Below are 23,850 nucleotides of genomic sequence, written 5' to 3'. Positions count from 1 at the left end.
GCTCAGGGGATGTTTCCTTTTATTGCAAACCTGGATAACAAAAGCAATCTTCCAGCACAGCATTAAAATGAAAAGGTCATCATGTCATGTTCACCTGCACTCCCCACGGGGGCCACTTCTGATATGAGAAAGGTGCAGAGAAATTGAAGCATGTTGTGTTTACATCACAAGGATTTGGGTGGAAAATTCCCAGATTACTGCAAGTGACAGGATTATTAGCTCCTGACTCAGTCTGCAGGTTAAATTATTTAAACCCCAAACAATGGATGTGTACACCTGGTTGAATGGAGGATCAGGTGTTGTTCCCACGGCAGCAAATCAAGGGAAACACAGACATTTATTAGTAAAGAATTCCTGCTGCAAAAGAAGTTTGTCCGTATTTTTTTAACTTAATCTTTTTATGTGCATTTTTTTAAGAAACTATGATAACTAATTAAAAAGTGTAAAAGTTGTGGGTGTGCTGGTTAATTGTGTGCGCTTCCAAAACGAGCTTCCGGTTGGCCTTCCATTTCACATTATGAGTCAAACTAATGTTGACTTGTCTGAATTTGAGGTTAACTTCTCAAATCAATAGAATGTGTTAAAAAAATCAGCCTTATGTATGGTTTTGAAGCATTTCAATTTAAAAATAATGATACATTAAATAATTTTGTCAAAAAATACGTTTTTTAAATGATGTTAAAGCAAAAGAAAAGCCTTGTTGTACTTAATTTAAAAATAAACATATTATTTGTGTCGGTTTTTAAGGACTAATAACGTAAGTGCAACAAAAAAAAGCACAAATAACAATAGCAACGATAATAATAATGATAGAAATCGTTGAGAAAGGCATGGACCTTTATTGTGAAGGAGTGAAGCGGAAGTGCTTGTGCGCAGCCGCGGTACAGCCTCAGCGGTTCGTACAGTACAGGCAGTCGCCGCCGCAACGGATGGACGCCAACGGGTGGGACAGACGTTACCGAGGAATTATTTAGTTGTCGAGCTCTTTTTGGTCTCAAACTGAGGACGGATTTGAAGTCAGAACCTTTTTTTTTCCAGCGGAGTTAAACAGCGTCAGAGGTTTTTGTTGTTGTTTTTTGGTTTTCTTCAGCCCAAAACCGCTTCCCCTTTTTTTTTCACCCTCCACGGCAGCCCGTTCGAAAAAAGGGCGTGTGTGTTCGGGGCGGTTTTGATCAATTTCCGTGGTTATTTATGGTTTTTAGATAGACATAAATCTATTTTTTGACACAATCTGGGTCTGAAGGACACCGTTTGAGGATGGGGTGCACGTTAAGTACCGAGGATAAGGCGGCGGTGGAGCGCAGCAAAATGATCGACAGGAATCTGCGGGACGACGGGGAGAAGGCGGCCAGGGAGGTCAAGCTGCTGCTGCTCGGTAAGACGGGGGGGCTTTCCCACCAACTTCTCCGCCTTTCAGTCCCAAAAGAGTTCTAAAAAGTGTTCAAAAAGGGGGCGAACTGTTGTTAAAAACCCCTCTAGAGTTGGTTTCCGTATTTTTTTCTTTTCTTCTTTTTTTTAGGAGCTAGCTTGATGTGATCATGTCACTAGAGAAGTTTCCGTTTTTGTTAGCTTCACAGTCAAATTCACCCAAAGCAAAAAACCCAGAAACGTCACCAAACACCCTCCAGTTTTATAACCATGTGTACCCCCCACCCCCACCCATTTTAAGTAGCTTTTGTTCTAATTTGTTGGGTTTTTAGCCATCTTCTTTCCTCCTCCTGACTGTAGACGCGTTTTACTCCAGACTGTTGAGCAAACTCTTTCAACAAAGTCATTTCCTCTCATTTAGCTCTTTGCTGAGTGTGAAAATGGACCCCATGGCTCATTAGGGACTCAGGCCTAACCTCCAGTGACAGAAAACCAGTCCCTCCAACCATCATCATTAACTCTAGACCTCAATTCAACATGTTTTTTGCCCTAAAACTCCCTATTCCCACTCTCAACCTCGTGTTTGTTGGCTTAAATCTCAAACATATAGACGCTAGCAGACATGTTGTAAGAGGAAAACACATTCAGGAAGTGTCCTAAAGCGAGGAGCCACTGAAATGGGAGCGTTTTTAAGCAGATGATCATTGTTTGACTTAAGCAACTCAGCTGTCAGATCACACGCTGATGTAGAGATAGCTGCCTCATGACCCTTTCATTACTCTCAGCAGTTGCCAATTTTGACTGGCCTTTGTGTATTCAGGTGGTTTCCAAACCTCATGGATTTTAGTCTTGCTCCAGAAACCAGCGACGTTATTTCGGTGCCCTGATGTTCCAAATCTAATCTAATGTGACTGGTATGGTGGCCTGGTGGGGCCTAATGTGTGGGAGGTGGGATCAGGGCGAGAGGCGTGTTGCATGTTTTTGTTATTGTTATAATGAAACGCAGCTTTAAAGACCCACTCCAATGAAAATGGTGTTAACATGTTCTTGTGGCATTTTTCTGATGGAGGACATTTAAAAAAAATTCAGATTAAAATTGCATTTCCGAGTACTTGTTATTGAAATTGTTGTTGAATCAGGAGCAGACAGGTTAGCTTGGGGGTTGTGAGGGGCTTTAAGATAGCAGTGAGAGGGTAAACAGATGGATGACGGGAAATAAAGCAGGTTCACTCCACGCCCACACCTCAGAGGGGAACTTCTAGTAAACTCTTGCCGCTCTGCAGAAACTATGTCCTAGCAATCGAAACAGGTTGTTTTTTTTTTTAACTTAGCCTGAACAACGGCATAATCATAATTAAAAGACCACCGGGGATCACTTTTACAATAGATCAATAGATGATTGGAGTGGGACTTTAAATTAGTTATTGGTTATTACAGTTCAAGTACTGATAAATGGCACAAAAGGTAGGAAAATGTGTGTTTTCATGGATCATTTATTTGCCATTTATTTGTGTGTTTTTTTTGCGGTAAATCAAACCGTATAAGACCCTTCTTTTAATGGTGCAGTGTAGGCCTGCACAATATACCGCAAATTTATCGTTATCGCAATATCAATATCAGTGCAATATCCATATCGCAAAAGTCAGCAAAAATCGCAATAAATGGTTACCTTAAATGTGCTAATACAATCCTATGGCAGCTTGAAGCACTTAACGAATTAAATAAATCCATTTATGCATTTGACCAAATGGATGGACCCTTTCCGATGTTGACCAATCAGATGAGCCCTTTTATGTTAAATGTTTGCCTCCTACGTCAACAAGGGTCATTTGGAGTATCGTTTTTTTAAACTGTTGCAATGAGATGGTAATGATGTTTTTGGTTGTTTTGCTATTTGTTTATACTGTATACCGCAAATTATATCGTTATCGCAATATTGATCACTAATATCGCACATTGCAAGTTTTGCTCGTATCGTGCAGCCCTAGTGCCGTGTTTGTAAGGTTGTAGGATAGCCAAGTACAGTATATCTACTAGTGGTGGCCCTTCTTTTATTGACAATAAATGCTAGCTTTAAAGAGAGGTCGCAACAAATTGACAGCAATTTCTTTTAAAGGGCCCTTTATCATGTAAAATTATTTTTTTGAACTTTTAAGTGTATTATAATTTTCATTCCTCAAGCAAATAAACCCCAAAGCGATATTTTGATCCGTTCGCACATTTTTGAGTATTCCTCTTTAAATTTGCCCTCTGAGCTCCAGCCCTACCAACCTACGAAAACATGCAGGTTCTCCTGAGCTGACGTAGACAAGTGTGGAACCGCCCCTCCCAGGAAGAGTCTGTTCTGCCAGCACCGCCCCCAGGCTAACACACAAACACCCACTTTCTCTGCTGAGCTAGCTGTGGTCGCTAAACCCTTTCCTTTTATATGCACTTCATGCACATCCTTTTTTGCAAAAGTTCAGATGTTATTTGTTTTCATGGGCGAAACGCAGACACGATTCTGAGGCCAGATCTGGGTTGACGTCATGAAACGGGCGACACCCGTTGGAAAAGAACTCAGGAAAATAATATGTTGTTTTTTTTAATCGTTCTTTTGAATGCTAAAGTAATATATTATTGTACATATGGATATTGTTTACTACAAATGGCTTAAGAATATCATGGTATAGGCCCTTAAAAAAGTCTGAATAATGTTTTGAACAAATGCAGGAGCAACTTTTGGAACATATGGTACTGTACCGTAATGTACATTATCCAATCTTGTGTCCTGTATGTGAGTTTGGAGCTTTTTGCATTTCCTCACCTTCTGCAAGGGACTTGTCTGGCTAATGAACGGTTTTGTGTGAAATTCGGGCTGGGGCAATCTAGTGCTGGTGGCATAGTTGACAAAAACATTCTGTAGACATCTACCATACTTGTTTTCCTGCTTATGCCTATGCCATACTGCTTTAAAAATACTCTCCTGCCGTGTGGACGATTTCATTAAATCCTGAAAAGTTCATCTGCTGTTGTTGCCTACATTTCATGGCCATAAATACAGAAGCATAATGTACTTCACTGTCAGATTAACCCTGTTTACCCATCATCATTACATCTGCGAGTTGAATACCGGTAATACCTGGTGTCCAACAACCACTAGTCTCTTTTAAAATGCTGGGCTGTCTGAATATTTTTTTGAACAAACATTGGGGCTAATATTGGCAGATAAATTATTACGGTAGTAGGATATAGCTGGATCCCAGTAGCTTTTATTTCTGTTGACTCCTGTTTTAAGGTGCTGGTCCTGCCGCAGTGGCCGCTACGCCGTCTGTCCATAGAGTCGACAGGCTGGGTTGGACTGATCCGGATTGGGTCAGTGTGTTAGGGCAACGTCACGCTGATGTTAGGCTGCAGTGTTTGGAGCGAGCCATAGCGGCTCCTCCAAGTCAAAGGCCAGCTCGGCTGGAGCTTTAGGTCGGTCTCTACAGGTGAAGGTTTGTACAGCAGTGCACAAGATACCAGGCTGTCGATTGTTCTTTCACACATGATGTGACGGAGGCTGCTGCTTGTTGAATGGCTAAAGTGATAAAATGCCAGGATGTTGTGTTATAGTTGAAACTTTTAAAATCTAATCTCTTTAAGAAAGTGTGAAAAGCAGAATACGTTTTTTTATTCAATTTGTAGATTGTGTTAATCTGACAGTCGATCTTAAGGTAGCTGGGAAAATTTAATTGATTCTTATCGACTGATTACATTTTTTTTGGTTTATGAGGCTGTTAAAAAGGAAATGCAGATGTTATGATGAGCAAGACACAGTTTTTATATTATTTTATAACATGTCGCAGCAATGTTTAATTGCCATCTATGGGAAACCTATGGGAATTAATGAATATTTCATTTTGTTTTGCTGAAGTCCTTGCTCTGACTTCCAGGAGACGCTCAAGTTTAGCTTTAGACCAGACTTTCTGGTTTTAATGTTGGACGTACTTTTCCATCATAAGATTGGCCTCATATTCTCTGTTTTTAAAAAACAAAAAATGTAGATGAATTTTTTGTCTGCTTGTCTTGGTAAAACTGATTTATGTCTCAAAAAGCATGGATTAAATGGTTAATGTAATCCATACAAACAATAATAAAGACATATTTAATGACAATTGTGTACTTGCTAAAACTCACCTTTGTCAGAAGCTAGTCCTTGCTATCATGGCTATTGTTTTTAATCTTATACATTATACATAAAAATGATTCATGTTTGAATTTAAACAAGTTATATAAAGGTTTATCTCCTTGAGTTTGTGTTTTGTCTGCTTGAAGTTAGTTGTCACTTTTTGTGTCAAATCTTCGAACTGAAAGTAAGTTTCTTTAGTTGAATGTTTGTGAGAAACAGCTGTGAATATCTTTACACTTAATTTAGGTGATTGTTTCTAGCATGACCATCTTCAAAGATGACACAAATCTCGAGGCTTTAGAGAAAAGTCTGCATGTTTGAGACACTCTGATCTGCTTCCCTTCATTGATTGGAGTTGTGGTTTATTTTGAACAGTTACAACTGTTTTTTGTTTCAATTATTACTTATGATTATATAATCTATACGATCTTTAAGAGATTTTAGAAGATTTTTACCAAACTTTCACCTGTGTATCTTCTGTAGTGTTTCTGATTGTTAAATTAGTGTTTTTGATATTAGAATTGTAAGATGATGATCCCAGTTTATTCATTTTACCATGTTAAAAAGAACTTAGGTGAAACTTGTTGAACCAGAATAAGAAACATGCAAATCTTGTCCAATCAGAGCGCTGTCACTGTAAACTAGGACCAGGGATATTAAAGCTTTAAGCACCAAACATCTCTTCAGAATGCAGCAAATGAGCTGGCAGCAGTCAAGGCTGAGGAGGATCACAGCATGCAGTGAAAGTGCCTTCAAATAATTGGCTAGAATAAATCATCCACCATTTGTTTTGGATGCCAGAAGAATTGAAGCCAATTCAAAAACTCAAATATCCGTCAAACCAAGAGTCCTCCCTTTGTTGGTCAACTTGTACAATATTGTATGAAGGAACTTTGCTTCCCACAATTCAGTTGTTCTCACTGGTGTGCCCAAACCCTATTGACTTGGGCACACCAGTGAGACAGATGTGAGTGAGTACAGATGTCTAGTTTTAGGCATCTGTACTTTTTTTGTCTTGCTGTTTACTTTAAATGCTGGGTGGTTCCATGAACTGCTCTTTGCTGCATTTTGACAGTCAAGACCTCCCATTGTTTATAACCTTCATTCACCACCACCCCCACCCCCACCACCACCCCACACACACCAGTAGTGGAGACAGAAACAAAACAGAGGAGGAAGGATGCTCCCAAGCGGAAAGACATAGAGGTTTTGTGAAACACAATGTCAGCTATCTTTCTTTATGTCTGAGTCCAGTCTACAAACAGTGAATACTCCAGGTTTGCCACAGCCGTACACACTGAATACTGTTGGCGGGGTGAGTGTGAGCGTCTTGATCAAGGACACATTGACTGTTATGGCTAAGCATTGACCTATCATCTAAACACGGTGGCACCACCACCCATTCATCTCCTGTTTTTATTGGGCCCATATAACATCTGTGACTCAGGCCATGCATTGGCTGTCTTTGAAAGATTGCTAGTTCCCTCAACAGGCCAAACTTTCTCAGTGAAGATGAAGATAATGTGCACCTCAAAAGTCAAGTGTATATTTTTTTCTTCCATCTGGCAGCTTCATTTGAGCCATTTCTTGTAGATGTGTCCACCTATGCCTCCATTTCCCCTCAGCCTGGTAGTCATCTGATTTGTTGGTTTGTAAAAAGCTCTTCTCAGGATGAGGAGGACATTCTGTACGGCTGCTGAATGTTGCATTAACAAAATAGCTTGTGACTAATGAGCAAATACCTTGCTATCATGGCGATTTCAGCCAAATATCTTTGCTGTCATCTGTTTTCTAGTCGACAAACACATCCCAGCATCCTGTGTGTAAATATTTAAGGGTGATTATTATGGTATGTCAGCATTTTCTTTTCCCACACAGTCTGAAGGATATTCATAATGCCACAGGGAAGAATGTGGAATAGAGGACGTAAGCTCGTTTTGTCACCTGTAAATATTATTACTGAGTTGTTTAACCTTTTAACACCTGAAGCTTTAGCTCCAGTCTTGATGTGCATTGAATTACTGTAACTCTTCAATCGTTAATGCAATTAACTTAATTACGATGGATTCTGAAGCTGATAGAAACATCTTTGCGCTACTATCCAACACTTTACTAAAGTTACGTGGAACGGCTTTTGTCGCACAAGACTTTACTATCATACAGTGTTGCAAGGCTGCATTTCTCATCTTTTGAATTTGTTGCAATTAGATTAATTGCGTAAATGGTTGAAGAGATGCGCTATTTCAAAGAACGTCAACACTGGAAGGGTTTAAAGATCTTCAGTGATGAAAAGCAAATAAACTTTTACTGTATCACATCTGGATGCGTAAAACTACAGGAACGTTTTCCTCAGAGGTTGTAACTAGCTTTTCCAAGCGTCTCTAAAGCTTACATAAATTCCAAAGTCCTCCTTATGCAAGTCACTTTGTGTGTACGTTCCTGTCAGGTGGTGTCATGGAGAAGCCAGCCGTGTGTACATCAAAGGCCCCAGTCTCCTTGTAAACAAAACCATGGGTTGAAACTTTTGCATTATTCTTGGCGAGCTTTGCCGAGTGTTAATATGCATGAATGTGGGTTACCATGCGCAAAGTGTGAAGTCTGTGTCAGCAACAGGCAAACCCATGACAGCAGGCACATAATCAGCTGTGGTTAGAATGGGTAGAATGGTTATATCAACAAAAATCTCGTATGTTGTTAATAATGGCTCGACAAACACCGTTAGACTGGTTGCTCATTCAGCAGTGTGTTGCAGGAACATGTAGAGATCTCTTGGCTGCTTGAGAAAGAATGAAGGCGTTTTTTTTCTTGAGAGGTAAACACATTCCTCCTGTGGTCTGGGGCCAGACGGGGCATGCTGATTGAAACTAAGCAAGTTAGGGCAAGTTTCTTTTATGCTCCCAAAAGCAGGAAAATGAGTTATTATTACCGTTCTCGCGACGCAAACCACAAGGCATACCTAAACCCTGTCTGTTAGCGACCACAGAAAGCCATGCGTTGGAACGACCCATGTTCAAAGGAGGCTGTGTTGTGGCACTATTTGACATGTGTGTTTACCCGTTTGACGTGGTAGCCAGGTAACTCTTCACGCTCTTCAGGTTACGGCCTTAAATGGCGTGTGAATGCGCTGGGATACCACGAGAACAGTAGAAAGAGGCTGTAAGATGAGTCTATGCTAATGAAGAATGCATTAAAAATGAAAAAGCTCAGCTGGAGTAAAGCAGAAGACCTCAGCGCGTCTTTATAGTTGTTTACCTTCCAGATAAACAACCACTGGAAATGTATTTTTGGTCAAGGTTGTTAGATTACCTATTAAATAAACTTTCAAACGACACTTTTTGGCCACTGATGAGCAGTTTGTTGCTACTATCCGTTTTGTGGTATTTGTAGTTTGAGTTTTCCAAGTTTGATTTGCAGGATCAATGAGAAAAAGCAGCTCCTAAGCGGTCGGGGGGGTTGAAACAGGGATACCAGAGTGGCTAAACTGCTCGCAAAGCCTTATCGTCATTAGAAAGAGCCGTGAATGGGTCAGGCCCGCTCCGGAGAGTGTGGGAAACAATCTCAGAGCTGTCAATTCTGCGTTCGGTCAGATCAATCCCTGTGATTAACCGCTTTCCCCTGGTGGGCTTAAAACACCAGCTCAGCCACTCCTGGAATCCTTCATGGGTGAGTCATGCTTTAAACCCACCCAGAGGGAGGAAAAAAAACAGATCGTGAATGAGAGGAACCAGTAAATCGGGAAAAAAATTATTCAGACGGAAAGAACAAAATGTTCTGTTGAGCAAAACTGAAGGGAATGGGTCGACGTTGCACCGCTAATGTGCCATTTGCTAATGTGGTTTGCACCTCATGCCAAAAACTCAGAGGCCCGGCTCCAGTCCTTGGATTGGTCACCCAAAAGTGGTCCGGCCCGGCCTTCAGAAATACCCCACAACCACCAGAAATCTATCACGGACCCATCTGACCCTGAAACCAACAAGAATGAGGAGAATTTCTCAAACTATTTAAGAGAAGGCCAAAGCATGGAGGTCTGTTTCTACAATTAAGTGTCTTTACACTGCAGTCTGCCCTGGCCTTTTACTCTGAGTTGGAGTGTGTGTGGAAAGATGTGTTGCAGCAGTTCAATAAAACCCACTCTGTTCTTTGTGGAAAAATGGGCGGAATAAAAGCCGCACCGCTCAGCGTGAGACAGCGCTCGAAGATTCCCTAAAATAGTTTGAACCACAAAAAACGGGAACCAGCTGTGGCCACAATTGCGGGATCCTCTGAGTTTTTGGGAGTGGGTGGGGGTATCATTGCTGCGGGTGGATAGCATGATCCTGCACAAGGAATCGTGCCTCAGGTCTGTGGTTCGTCACCCTGAAGGGGGGAGGAGGCAAAATCGGTGAGAGTTAAGTACAGATGATCGATGTCTGAGGTTTGACAACAGCCACGCCCTTCATATGTCACCGCCAAGCCCCCGCTGTACTCTGATAATCTTTATACCAGTTGGTCCGAGTCATTGTTTTTATGGCAACCACTCACCAATCCGGACTGAGCTTGTTGGAAGTCTACACCCCTACCACTTTTTTGATTGTTTTAGATGTTGGACTTGGGGCGGACAGCAGGTACCACACACTTTTATTGAGGCATCTGACTGGTCGGTTTATAACATGAAAAATATTACGGGAGAAAAAAAATTAAGATCAAGAGAACATGCTAAATAGGTAGCAAAGACAGAATGGTCATTTTGACAAATAGAATGACCAAGTAACAGTTGTTCATTTCTCTATAGAACTCTGTGGGATTTTGGCCTCTTGAAACCAGCAGGTACTTCATGTTTGGAATGCCGTGGGGAGGGATCACTCAGTCAGTTCTCATACAGTGTGTGGAATCCAGTCTTTTTTTAATTTATAAATGTTATTGATATTCTATACTCTAAGAACTTTCCCTCCGAAGAGCAACTAGACACTGTTGTGCAGCAGAAGAGAATATGTTCTTTAATATAATGCTAATAACCAACCCCTCTAACACTAGATTAAACCTGTACTATCATTTTACTCTCTAACACTAGATTAAACCTGTACTATCATTTTACTCTCTAACACTAGATTAAACCCGTACTATCATTTTACTCAGTAATCTGACACGGTGAAAATCCAAATAGAAATGACAAAACTTAATAAACAAAAGGGTAAATTTACCAAAACTGCAAAATCATTAATTCATTTAAAGCATTTAACTTTAAGACAAAGAGCCACAATGGAGGAATAAAGAAGCCTCATGTAGCTTCGAAGCCTCCGGTTGAAGACCCCTTCATTGTACTGACACCAAATTTATGAGATCTGTCCTTTTGGTGTTATTTTTGAAAATATAAAAAATTAGTTACTTTTACTGTAGCAGTAAAAATAATAGTTTTTACTGCAGTTAATTAGTTACTATCATTCATATTCTATGAGTAAAAGCAGTGATCAGAAATGCTTTGAGTCTTAACTGTGATTTATTATCATATGAAACAACTTAAAAACACAAAAAGTCTTCAAATCTGTCATAAAACTGTATTTCTGTAGAAATTAAAAGCTTTGTCATTGTTTTCTACGCTGCTACATGTAGATGAGCTGGAGGTCTGATAAATGGAACCAGCCTTTAGAAAACTCAGAACCAACATTTAGCATGATTTGTATTTATTTATCATTTGAACTTGAGTTTAGGATGTGTGTTTTTTGTTTTTTTTTGTTGTGGGTTTTTTGCCTGACCAAGTGGATTTCCATATGAGAGGATCTGCGTCAACATGCAAAGAGTGTGGCATTGTAAAAAAAAAAAAAAGAAATGTGGCTCATGGGCGGGTCGAAAGGGACAGGAGTGTCAGATCACCCACCGTGCAGCACGTCTTCTGTCCATCTGTACGTCCTGCTGGGATCCACTGACCCACAAAGCACCGTCACCGCCCCCCTGCAGGCGACACTGATGTCTGAGTGATGACATGTCATTAAAATAAGGCGTCCTCAGGTGAATTTATCTGCTGTCGTCATCACTGGTGTGATGGTGTGTGTGTGTGTGTGGGGGGGGGGGGGGTCTGTCTTTACTCAGATCTGTAGAGACGTAACTGAGCTTCCTTGCTGCTCTTTCAAAAACTCAACAAGAAGCGGCTTGTGTTCGGGGGACACGCTGTCTTATGTCTTCTTCTGCTATCCCCACAGGGGATGTGAAAGTAGATTCACGGTGGATGGTTTTATTGTTCGAGAGCACACCACCCTGTCTGTGGAGGTGTCACGAGGTGGCAAAACCGGCCGGCGTTACAGTAGGTCGTCAGTCCCCCAGCTCTTTTTCTAGAGCCCATGGGAGAAGTTGTGGTCCCTTCATCCTGAGAAAGTGGTTTTGAGGGTCTTTGCTCCTGGAAGAGGCAGCAGGAGGATGAAGCCAGAGCAAAAGGCGGTGGACTGCTGATCTGTTGCAGTTGATAGGAGCTGGTGCCCAACGGTATCGCCGATGCATCCATGAAGAAAAATACCCTCAAAGTGTCTCGTTATGGAGGCCTCCAACACAGTTGAGGAGACAGCAGCAGGTGCACATAATAAACACAATGCCTCTTCAGGTGGAGATGACCTGAACGGTTGCCATGACATCATGACTCGGCCGAAACCACTTTCTAAATTCCGTTTATGGCCTTTCCATCTCCTCTTTTCCTTACAAGCCTTTTCAGAGTAACGCTGCGGTGATGTTTCACAGCCTTTGGTCAATAACTGTGCATTTAAATGTTTAAGTATTTGTACAAACACAGCATGGAGGACCTTTGCTGAGGATTATTACCACGCAGTAGCAGTGAAACTAAGCCAGACTTTTTTCCTGTTCGAATTGGTTTGTTTCAAGCAATCAAAAAACAAAAGAAGACAAAACAAATGCATCTATACTTATAGATATGTAACTTACAATAGTTATTCATGAATTGATTGTGAAATAAAAGAGTAAAAGATGATATAGAAATACACAGTGTTCCATCGTTTTGTTCCAAAGAAAGAAAAGTGCTATGTCATACACTATTAACAAATTACTACTTACCTTTCATAATCTTGCTGTTTTGTGTTTTTTTTAGTGCATCTTTTTTTCCGACACCCCGTTGTGTTCTGCTTCTTGATTGGCTGTAGACCTTGTCGATCTCCTCCGTGTAGTGTCTCCTATGTTCAGTTTGCCAAAATTACATAAATCTTGATTGTGGTCAGATCTTTGTTTTCATTCTGCAATACTGGACTTATTTTTCTGCAAAGGTTTCAACTTTGTGAGTTTAAACGAGAGAAAAATATAACAATTTTAATGTCTGTCTAAGGAAAAAGTGAGGAATTTTATAGCCTTGAAACATAATTATTGTAAAGAAATAAAGCTGAATACTTTGCAGATTTCGTTTATGACAGTTTATCTTTAGAGTGTGACTCCCAAAATATGTATATAAAAACACACTTATATACCTATAAATGCATATATAGTATTTAAGATGTACAAGTCGAAGGAGTCAAAAAATGCACAAGAAGAAAAAAAGATGTATATAAGTCCCAGTTTTGGGAGAAAACTTCTATGCTTTTTAACAAATCCTCCAAGCTGTAGTGCTGCATTCACACTGACTGTCATTCACGCGTCAAATTGGCATCCACTTCAAATTTAAAAATTTCAATGTGCTCAATGTTTGTCCAAAAACGTGTTCACAAACTAGACGCTGCAGACCCATGTGGCCGAAACCAACAGGTTTTTGCCTCATCGCTACATGGAAGCATTGTCTGTATTAGGGTTGTGCCGATGGACGATACCATCGTCCATCGTGATGTGTGACTGACATCCCGATGGAGAGACACCATCGTGATGCCACGCCCCCGCCACGCTGCGAGTCGACACCATAAGCCGCGGTTACATGTGAATAATATCTTGACCGGATCAATGGTCGGATTAGAATCCAAACGTGTACATGGTTCCAGAAAAATGTTTTCAGAATATAAAAAACGTTCACATGGCTCACACTTTTGGTCGGAATAAATCATTCGCCCATGCGCAGTAGGGTTTGAAAAACCGGAAGCGGATATCAGTTCCGCCGAGCGGCTATTTTTTCTCAAACTTTATTGAATGTAACAATTCAATACAAAACAATGTTGCCGAGCGGCTTTATACATTGATATGTCAGCTCGGTAACATACAAGACGATCTTCTAAACGTGCTTTTAATAATGTTACGATTATTATGAAACGCCTGTTCGCTCATCGTTTTAATTTTAATCCGTGTGGTCATTGCTTTTTCTGTTGAAAAACGGAGCCGGAAAGAAGCCAGAATTAGCAGTATGCTAACACGGGCTAACAACATTAGCTTTGGGTGGTGCTGCAATCTGCATCTTGGCTGCATTTAAACATGTGGGAATAACATCAGCCTTTATTTAGTCGGGACACGACTCGAAACACAAATCCACGTGATTGTTTGAACGATTTCTAAGGACTGAGCGACATTTCTGCTTTGAAGCTCACACCGCCCCAAAGCGCTGTGTGTGTGCTCAAGATCCTCTGCTCAGACACACACTTTTAGACCCGGTTCTGAGTTCGGTAGCCCGTTCCCCTAGAGCTGCGGAACGGATCGCAGTTCTTAATCTCCCACACATACCGCTCATGTAACAAAGCACCCCCCCCCCCCCCCCCTTCCCCTCAAACACAAAGCTGTAAGTCCGCGCTCCGCCGGTCCACTTGACTAGTTAAGTGCGGGAGCAAACCATTTCTTTTCTAGTTTGTTTGTTACTTTTTTTGTTAAAGTTATTTCCCTCAGTACTGCGGATGAGTCATTAGTTGGGAAATAAAATAAATAAAGTAATAAAGTAAAATAACGAATAGCAATTATATAAGACCGAAATATTAAAATTAGCCCCCCCCCAACGACGATATCATCGTCCATCCCGATGGTTGACAGCAAACATCGTCAACGGCCAATTTAAGGGACATCGCCCAACCCTAGTCTGTATAATGCATGGAAGACAGAGACTGATCCTTGATACATCTCCACATATATTATACATCCACATGTAAATTATGCCACTGGAATAATTTTTAACTATAAATAGACATCATATTTGTACTAATGCAAACAGTACACGGTGCATTAAATCAATTAAATAATAAGTTGGTCAAATGCTTTTTAATGAGGAGTGAGAAGAGGCACATTTATATAAACCCATCTCTAATATCTTTTACTTAACTTTTTTCTTTTCTTTACATAGTTACCGTAATCTAGTTCTATTTATAATTCTTCATACTTTACTATTCCAAGTGCAGATAATTTAATAAATCTACAAGCATTCATAATATCAAATAACAAAGATGAAGTGCTTATTGATCACATTAGAAACACTAAGAAGCTAAAGGAAATGCGAACATCTTTAGGTTCTGCACTGACCTCATGTCACTGTGATCACCTTCCAAGTTCATTCTTTAAAATGTGATCAAATCAGTTCAGTCTGTTTGCATAAAGACTCCACCTCTTATAACCTCTTCTGCTGCGTGATCAAAGACGTTGCCATCTCTCATCAACGCTTCCTCCTTCTCTTCCAGGTGCCGGAGAATCAGGAAAAAGCACAATCGTCAAGCAGATGAAGTGAGTTCCTGCCTCCTAGTGTGAATGAAAGAAACCCTGTCTCTGTGTTTTTTTTTTTTCCTGTCTCAATGTTCCTGCCGACAGCTGATCAGATCTGGAGAAATGTTACGTTACTTCTGAGGAGGCTTCTGTGTCTCCACAACACAAACAAAATCAGCATTCAGCTTTCAAAGCTTTTCTTTTGGATCGCAGGACAAACGGGTCACAGTTGTGATGGATCTAAAGGCTAAACATGGAGCTCAAAGCGTTGGGTTTGAGTAGCATTTATGCCTTCAGTTCTGTTGTTTTTAGAATCACAGACATGTTGATATGAAAGGATCCCACACGTGTTTTCTAGGTATAAATGTAATATTAAGATACTTCTTTGCTGCTTTCAAGACTAAAAGTCTGAACTTTTAGAAGTGAGATCATCAGAAACACTGCAATTTGTTAACACAACAAATTCATTTTTTTCCCTTTTTAAAATGTTTTCAAAATTAAAAAAATGACAAAACACAAAATAAAACCAGTCAATTTATGACTTTATACAAGCAAAATATGAATTGTTTAATGGAGTTTCTCTTAATTTTATTTTGTTTTGAAATAAATAAATACAAATAGAAAAACATTTCAGAAGAAAGCAGTGATTGATATCTGCTGCCTATTGACACGTAAGTAAGATTACAAGGATACTGAACAGCCCTGTTAATACAATGATTAGTTTAAAAAGTTCAAGCATTTACTTAACAATTACTTAATTTGATATTCTTAAAGGATTTATCAAATTAATACAATTTTAGTGAATTCACTAAAAAACAAATTCCCACTAAAGTGACTACAAGTCCTTAAAATTAGCTCTGTTCACTAAATACGACTTCAAAATAAAAGCGTCTTTGAGCTCCTAAAGGCTAACTGGTCAGTGCCTCTCATCATTTTATTTTTGTCTTTTTAAACAAAATCTCCTTTAGCATATGTTTTCAAATTAAACTATAAATTAAAAAAAGAATTGTGCAAAAAAAAACTAGTTTTTTGACTCCTAAACTGGTTTCATTTGATTTCAAAAGTCTACAGCAAATATGCTGAGAAACTGATGGTAATGCTTAAAAACAAAAGCATTTTAAAATAATAGAATAGTCATGTGTCTGTGACAGATGAATCCCAGAAAAAGGCAAAATCCTCAGAAGACTGCAGATGAAAGTGACCAAAAAAGCCACATTTGGAAACGGTTTATTCCATGAAAACATTGAGTAAACGTCTTACAAAAACTCAAACCAAGGACTAAACTAAAACAAAAGGCCGGCAGCTCGCCTCAGCGTGAGACTCCCACAGCTGACGCTGTGAGGACACATCCCAACGCTGCAGGGCGGACGAAGGTCGCTTTCAGCAGCAGTTCAGGCCTTGAACTCAACTTTCCTGTGAGGAAAGCGGGTAAACTGACCCGGACTGAGATCAATTATTTACAAGGAAAACAGCCAAATAATGGAATATTGGCAAAACAAATCACAAAAGTATTGTTTTCTCCCAAAATAGCCAAAGTTTTAATTTAATGTTTTGAATTAGAAAATTTGTATTTTTCTTTTTTAAGAAAAGAGCACCAAACAAAGTGGCAGATGTTTTAACATTCACTCTCTTAAAGCCTTACGTCTTGTTCGTCTTCAGCTGAAGCTTTCTGCCCAGAGTCGTGCTCGGTTGGTGATGCTACCAACACATTTGTTTCTCCTGCAGGATCATCCATGAAGCCGGATACTCAGAAGAGGAGTGTAAGCAGTACAAAGCCGTGGTCTACAGCAACACCATCCAGTCCATCATAGCCATCATCAGAGCCATGGGGCGCCTCAAGATCGATTTCAAGGACTCCAGCAGAGCTGTGAGTGATGACCCGCTCGTAGTGACACACAGGAACTTGTTTCTGTGAAAGGATGAGACTCGTCGGATTTATCAGCAATATTACATGTTTTTGCCCATTTAAAGATTTTAGAGAGAAACTGACTTTTGCACCCGTCAATGGTTAAATCTTTGTTTCTGGCGCTGCGAGCTGGCATTTCGGCTCAGCGTCGCATCAGCGTTAATCACAACGGTGGCTTTGATGACTGATTCATGACGCGCTCCTCTCTCAGGAAGATGCACGGCAGCTGTTTGTGCTGGCGGGCTCGGCGGAGGAAGGCTCCATGACAACCGAGCTGGCCGGTGTCATCAAGCGGCTCTGGAGCGACGACGGAGTTCAGGCCTGCTTCAGCCGCTCACGCGAGTATCAGCTCAACGACTCCGCCGCATAGTGAGTCACGCATAAAGAAAACCACAAACACACACTTGACCGGCTCGTGAGTCATCTACAGAGAGGACTCCGTGGCCTAAATGACAGCCTTTCCAGTGCAAATGCACGCAGAGTGTTGCTGCAGCAGGGCGGCGTGAGGCGGACACACGCCGCATCGCTCTGGACTTTAACACCGTCCGTGTTTGCTTCTCCGCCGAGCTGGAAGAGGTTTTGGCCGGAGAGGCTGTTTATTCTTTGACCTCACACTTCAGCGCTGCAGTGGTTGCCACATGTTCCCAAAGTAAAGAGAGAGAAAAAAAAATCCCTTCAACTGAACTGCTGACTTGTTTTTCTTCACCACTAGGAACCTGAAACACATTGTGCAAGAGCCTGTGGCTCTGAAAGCGATTATCTCATCACAAGGCAGCTCCTGTTGTTTGAGGGAGAGAACAGCCTGGCTGTGCTGCTGCAGAACAAACACAGCACAGGTCAGGGGGGGGGGCATTTCCAATGGTTCCTCTTAACCCACTCACGCAGCTGCTTTAAAGGCAAACGGGAAGCTCTTTCACTTAAAGCTAAACTCTTTGGGGTTCTTGGCAATTAGCAACACTCCAGATCCAGTCTTCCAGCCGTTTGCTTCCTGCCCAGTTGGAGAAGCGGAGTGCAGGCCGCCTCCCCCCGGACAGATGGCAGGGCCGTTTCAGGCCTCACACGTAGGGAGTTTCCAATTCAGCAGCATATTGTTGAAAGGTGGGCGGGGCCTGAGCTATCACAGGGAAACCACCCACCACAGAGAAATCGAGGTCCCCCTCATGGGGTCAAATCAGGATCAGCTTAAAGGGAAACACACTGGACTGTATTACACACAATAGTACACACTGAAAACTTCAAAACTTTTGAAAATGTGAATTTAGAAATGATCAAAACTAGAACCAAATAGGGGAGAAGAAAGGTTCATTTGTAACAGCCGATTTTTTACATGGGGGAGGGGCTTCTAGCCCATTGGAACATGATTGACATCTAGTAATAGATTATGATGAAGGATAATTCTCCCCCAAAATTTGCTACAGTCTGGTACCGCCAACAACAGGCACTGTTCTGGAGCGGAAATGACATCATCACAACCTGATGTCAATCAGGTCCCAACAGCCAATGAACTTAAATCCCCACCCTCCACAAAAAATTTGGTTCAACTCCAAATAGGAAATTTCAGAATTGAAACTAAATTGAGGACTCAACGTAAATAGGAAGAGAAATGAATAAAATTCAAAACAGCAGCTGTTGAAAAAATGAACATTTTTTTTACATTTTGCTACGATTTTGGGGTTTATAGTTTTTTATTCAAGTTTATGACATTTTTTTAAATTTAAGATATACATTTTTTTCAAGCGTATAATTTAAAAAAAAAAATATTTCAAGTTTTTAATGTGTACTTTTGAGTTTTTTTCATTTGGTAACAGTTTTAGTTTTTTATTTATGTTTTTAGTATTTCTTTAAAATAAACAAAAATATCATTTCAAATTTACCATTTTTTGAAATCAAAATTTTAATATTTATTTTACGTTTACAATGCATACTTTCAAGTTTAAAACTTTTTTTAATTGTTTTCTTTTTTCTAAAGTCATATGCAGCCCGGTTTCTCTATTGACACTGATTTGACCCCGTGTCCGCCGCCCTTTCAGACCTGAAATAAGAAGAAACGCCGGCGTTTCCTAAACGTTTGGCTTTCATCGTCTTCTGTGGAGTGTGAATGATGAACACCTGTTTCTCCCCGTGTGCCCTTTCCTCAGCTATTTGAACGATCTGGACAGGATATCCCAGGCAAACTACATCCCAACCCAGCAGGACGTCCTGAGGACCCGAGTCAAAACAACGGGCATCGTGGAGACTCACTTCACCTTCAAAGACCTGCACTTCAAGTGAGACCTTCCCCACTCGAACAACTGGCTGAGCTTCATTAGCTCTCTTTCCTGCCGCCGACTCATTTAGACTCATAGAAACGTCCTTTGAAGAAGCCCCCAGCTGTAGGCCGTGAACCCCCCTCCTCCGCCAGCAGCAGCTGGGACTCAGGAAGAGGAAGTGGGGGCAGTAGTCTCGATGACATCATCCCTCCATGGTTTGAAGCTTGTTCTGTCATTGATGTTACAACCAGCAACTAACTAGCTGCTAAAATAAACTAATGCTGTGTCTGGATCTTAATGCATTTTGGACAGACGCCATGCTCACTACTTTTTTTACTTTAAACATATGATAAATATGATCCCCCCAATTTGTCGAAGTAAAAACCTAATCAATGTGAACATTTTACAAAGACTTTTTATGAAACCACTGTGTTCTGATGATGAAAACTCGGATAAATTATAAAAATACATTTACTTTTTTTTTTAATTAATCATTTAAACGCAATGCATTGTGGTCTATAAACACCAATCTAGCAATCATCAATGCACACTACTTTTGTGCAGAGACTTCTGGGAAATTTCCGAGGTTCTGGATTTTGGAATTGTAGATTCAGACGCCCTGAGAAAATTGATGACGTCCTATAAAGTGCACTCAGTAGTGAGGGAATTTGGCCCAAATAATTCAGGACTTAGACTAGTCCTGGCTAAACGGAGGAGGCGGATTTCAAAATGGAACGATGTGCACCAATTATAAGATATTTTAAAATTATTTTAGTTTAAATTGAAAGAATCTGAACCCTTTTTATTTCTGTTAAGACTTTTGAGATGAAAAGTTAATTTCAGAGGAATGTCTTGTTTGTTGTTGTTTGCTTTTGTTTGTTTTCGTTTTGTTTTTTTGTCCTAAGGACATCCGTGTGAAAATGATTCTGTGTTTTTACTCTGGACTGGCACGCATAATGAGCATTGTGTGCGGCTTTAACACAAACTTGTGCATCGATTCTTCTTCAGCTGCACATTTCAGCTTACTTCAGTGCTTCAAGTGTGTCACAACTTGAACAAGTTCCGAACACACAAAGATATCGGAAGAAAACTCCAAAGCATAAGCCAGCATGTGTGCAGGAGGAGGACTCGTGTAGTGGGGACGTTAAAAACTGGCTTTAAAGCTGAGAGTGAAAGCTAGCATGTGGATTGTTGCATAAGCGAGCACGAACTGAACAATGCTGAGAAACATCATCTTCTTCCCAGAATGTTTGATGTCGGCGGTCAGCGCTCTGAGAGGAAGAAGTGGATCCATTGCTTCGAGGGGGTGACCGCCATCATCTTCTGCGTGGCCCTGAGCGACTACGACCTGGTGCTGGCTGAGGATGAAGAGATGGTGAGCGGTCGAGCGCGGTGACGTGATGCCGGGCGTTCTGCTGGGACTGTCGTCACATCTGTGGTCCTGTGTTCCTCCTCAGAACCGAATGCACGAGAGCATGAAGCTGTTCGACAGCATCTGCAACAACAAGTGGTTCACAGACACCTCCATCATCCTCTTCCTCAACAAGAAAGACCTGTTTGAGGAGAAGATCAAGAGGAGTCCTCTGAGCATCTGCTACCCGGAATATGCCGGTAAAATCACACTTGTGCCCCCAAAATGTCCCTAAGCCAGGGGTGGGCAATTCCAGGCCTCGAGGGCCGGTGTGTGGCCATAGTCTTGCCCTACTCATGGCTGATTACCTGGTTCAGGTGTGTCCAGCCAATAATCTTGCCCTACTCGTGGCTGATTACCTGGTTCAGGTGTGTCCAGCCAATCAGAACATGCCAGAGCAGGGTATGCTGGAAAACATGCAGGAATGCGGCCCTCAGTGCCCACCTCTGCCCTAAGCCCTCAACAAAATTACAACATGTTTTAGAAATATATATTTTAGAGAAAAAATCATGTAAAATCGAATGAGTTAATGCGCAATGGAAGATGTAAACTCCTCCTGGGGTGCTCCAAAAGTATGACTAAATAAACCCCTTTGTAGTTCGTGACCTTTTAACCGACGATAGGATCAAACACACGCCCTTTGAACTGCTCTAACACTTTGGTCCTTTAGCATTTATCCTAATCGTGGAAGGGTACAGCTTTTCTCTATCAGAATCAGTACCTCTACGTTAATTGCGTGAACACTTTACAAATGTTGCATATGAGTGAAGAGCTTTTTTCTCAGCGACACATTCGGTGGATTTACGTTAAATGCGTAAAGTTTTACTAACATAAAATGATGCATATCAGCGCCTTTTTCATTTTAGGTTCAGTTGTTTTACGTTACTAGCACTACTTTACTACTGTAAGGAGTTGCATATCGGTGCAAAGCTGGTTTTACCCATGTTAGTATTGGTTGGTTTACGTTAATTGATATTATCAGCGCAAGGCCCTTTTCTCCGCATTAGAATCAGTTGGTTTACGTTAGATGCACGGATACTTCACCACTAGAAACTTGCATATCAGCACAAAGCTGCTTTTCTTCGCATCAAAATTAAGATTAAGTGCGTGAACAGTTTACTACTGTAAAGTGTTGTATATAAAGCTGCTTTTTGCGCGTTAGCATCCGTTGGTTTACGTCAATTGATTGTTTTACGTTATTGGCACACAGAACTTCTCCTCATCCGAAATTGCATAATTAGATTTACTGCGTTAGCAGTTGAAGAGTTACGGGAGTCAAAAGAATAAAAACACTGGGGCTGAATCTGTTGTTAATGGATTGAAGCTAGATTTGACTATTTTTTTTATATCTTTATGATAAAGAGGAATTTAAAGAAAGATTGGTTTGTGTAATTCATCAATATCGTGTTTTTTCCTATGTGGTATTGTTTTGTAGTTTGCCCTGTTCTGCAGAAAACCCAAAAAGATCTTTTCAGGATCTGGTCTTTCCTCCTGACCCGTTCTTTTCTCCTCTTTTCCAGGTTCCAACACGTACGAGGAAGCAGCCGCCTACATCCAGTGTCAGTTTGAAGATCTGAACAAGAGGAGGGACACCAAGGAGATCTACACCCACTTCACCTGCGCCACAGACACCAAGAACGTGCAGTTCGTCTTTGACGCCGTCACCGACGTCATCATCAAGAACAACCTCAAAGACTGTGGGCTTTTCTAAGGATGACGGTGACGACCACTTTCTTTCTTGGTGAGTAGTGACGAAGAAATGATTATTATTTTACCTAAATCCGTCCGACGAGACCTCCAGGGTGATTCCATATGGACTAAAGCACTTTGTGTTATATTTTTATATGAAAAGTGCTTTATAAATAAAGTTTGATTTGATTTGATTCCGTCCATCTTGTCTTCAGGCGGTGGAGCCAACTTCTGAACATCTTTGGAGGGGAGGGGAGGATCATGATGGACCAGTGCTGTACTATACGCCACTTTTAACAGCTTTATTTATGTTTTTGTCTCAGAACTTTGAACTAGCGTTACTACATTTGTGCAGGATGTTTGTATCACGTAAAAGAATCACCGCAAATGTTCACTTTTTTTTTTTAAATCAATTTTTGTTTTTTCCTGAGGAGACCCCATGTTTTCTGCTGTTTCTTGTGCCGCCGTTTCTGGAACTTTGCCGTTGGTGGAAAAGCTCCTCCTTTTTTCCTGCTCTTCAACCACTCGGGAAGACAAAAGGCGTTTAGGGGGAGGGTCGAGGGACGCGACTCCGAGTCCGGTTTGTTGGTACCTGTGCCTTGGCATGCATTTTACTGCGGTCGTCGTCCCGATGCTTGTTCTGTTGCCTGCTGAAGTGTTCTAGACATAAAGAGGTAAGCTGTTTTCATACGTAGGTGTCTCTTCTATCTCACATGTGCATGTCACTGAGCTATCAGGAGGAGGACTGAAGCTCCATGGTGACCTCCACACACACCCCCAAAGCGCCATGGCAATGGAGGCCCACAGTACAGTACTGAGATTTCCCCCTACCAGGCTGGGGCTCTGCTTTTTAAACTGTAAATTAAATATCCAGTCATTCAGAAGGTTAGCAGAGGTGCCGAACCTCTACAAGAACAGAAACCTGATTTTTTTTTGTTTGTTTTTTTTTGGTACAGTTCACTGTACATTTGAACGCATTTGGAGGAGACCTGATGGAGGTTTTGGTGTGTAAGGAGAGAAAAACGGAGCTGCAGACAGATTCCTGTAAAGTTGAAAGGATCTAAGCTTCTTATTTGATTAAAATAGATGACCAGCATAAAACTACATTTCTGTTTCTGCAAAAAAAAAAAAAAAACTGTGCAGATTGTTGCTACATTGAGCGATGTGACAAAAGGTTCTATTGGTGTAAAGAAACTGCCACAAACTGTCTATGTATGTGTACTTTCTCCACGGAAGGAGAATCTTTGTAGACTCATCTCCCTTATTTTGCTAATAAAAAACCATTTACAAAGTATCTGGGTCACTGTGGCATCACTATTCATTCCACTTCCAGCAGGGAGTTCCCTCTGAAATGTTTACTTGAAATGAAAACTTTCTCCCCGGATTGATGGCGGTTGAGTCTGAGCCGTCTCTGGTGCTCCTCCTTTGATGCTTCTTGTCTGCGTGCCAGTTCGTCCACACAGACCAGCCACTGTTGTGTCCATTCATTCCAAACCAGGCTGCCTTG

At 41.0% G+C, this 23,850-nt stretch overlaps 1 protein-coding gene across 1 annotated transcript; it reads left to right on the top strand.

The window, feature by feature from the left end:
* The first annotated feature begins 868 nt into the window (after positions 1-868).
* gnai1 (guanine nucleotide binding protein (G protein), alpha inhibiting activity polypeptide 1) lies at positions 869-23,637 on the top strand. The gene is made up of 9 exons (XM_004083093.5): positions 869-1,375; positions 15,067-15,109; positions 16,814-16,955; positions 17,206-17,363; positions 19,133-19,261; positions 20,489-20,618; positions 20,701-20,854; positions 22,175-22,395; positions 22,559-23,637. The coding sequence occupies exons 1-8, from the start codon at positions 1,258-1,260 to the stop codon at positions 22,363-22,365; spliced, it is 1,065 nt and encodes a 354-aa protein (XP_004083141.1). The 5' UTR covers positions 869-1,257; the 3' UTR covers positions 22,366-22,395; positions 22,559-23,637.
* Positions 23,638-23,850: the final 213 nt, after the last annotated feature.

The sequence above is a fragment of the Oryzias latipes genome, chromosome 23 (genome assembly GCF_053564925.1).
Source record: "Oryzias latipes strain Hd-rR chromosome 23, Olatipes_Hd-rR_3.1".
Lineage (NCBI taxonomy): Eukaryota > Metazoa > Chordata > Actinopteri > Beloniformes > Adrianichthyidae > Oryzias > Oryzias latipes.
Note: the sequence above shows the minus strand (reverse complement) of the source record. Positions and strands in the feature narration are given on the sequence as shown.

Bases quoted from the DNA above. Each gene is read 5' to 3' on its own strand.
- gnai1 (XM_004083093.5), top strand. From the start codon at position 1,258: ATGGGGTGCACGTTAAGTACCGAGGATAAGGCGGCGGTGGAGCGCAGC. The intron at 15,110-16,813 runs GTGAGTTCCTGC...TTTCTCCTGCAG, and splicing joins ACAATCGTCAAGCAGATGAA to GATCATCCATGAAGCCGGAT. The intron at 19,262-20,488 runs GTGAGACCTTCC...TCTTCTTCCCAG, and splicing joins TTCAAAGACCTGCACTTCAA to AATGTTTGATGTCGGCGGTC.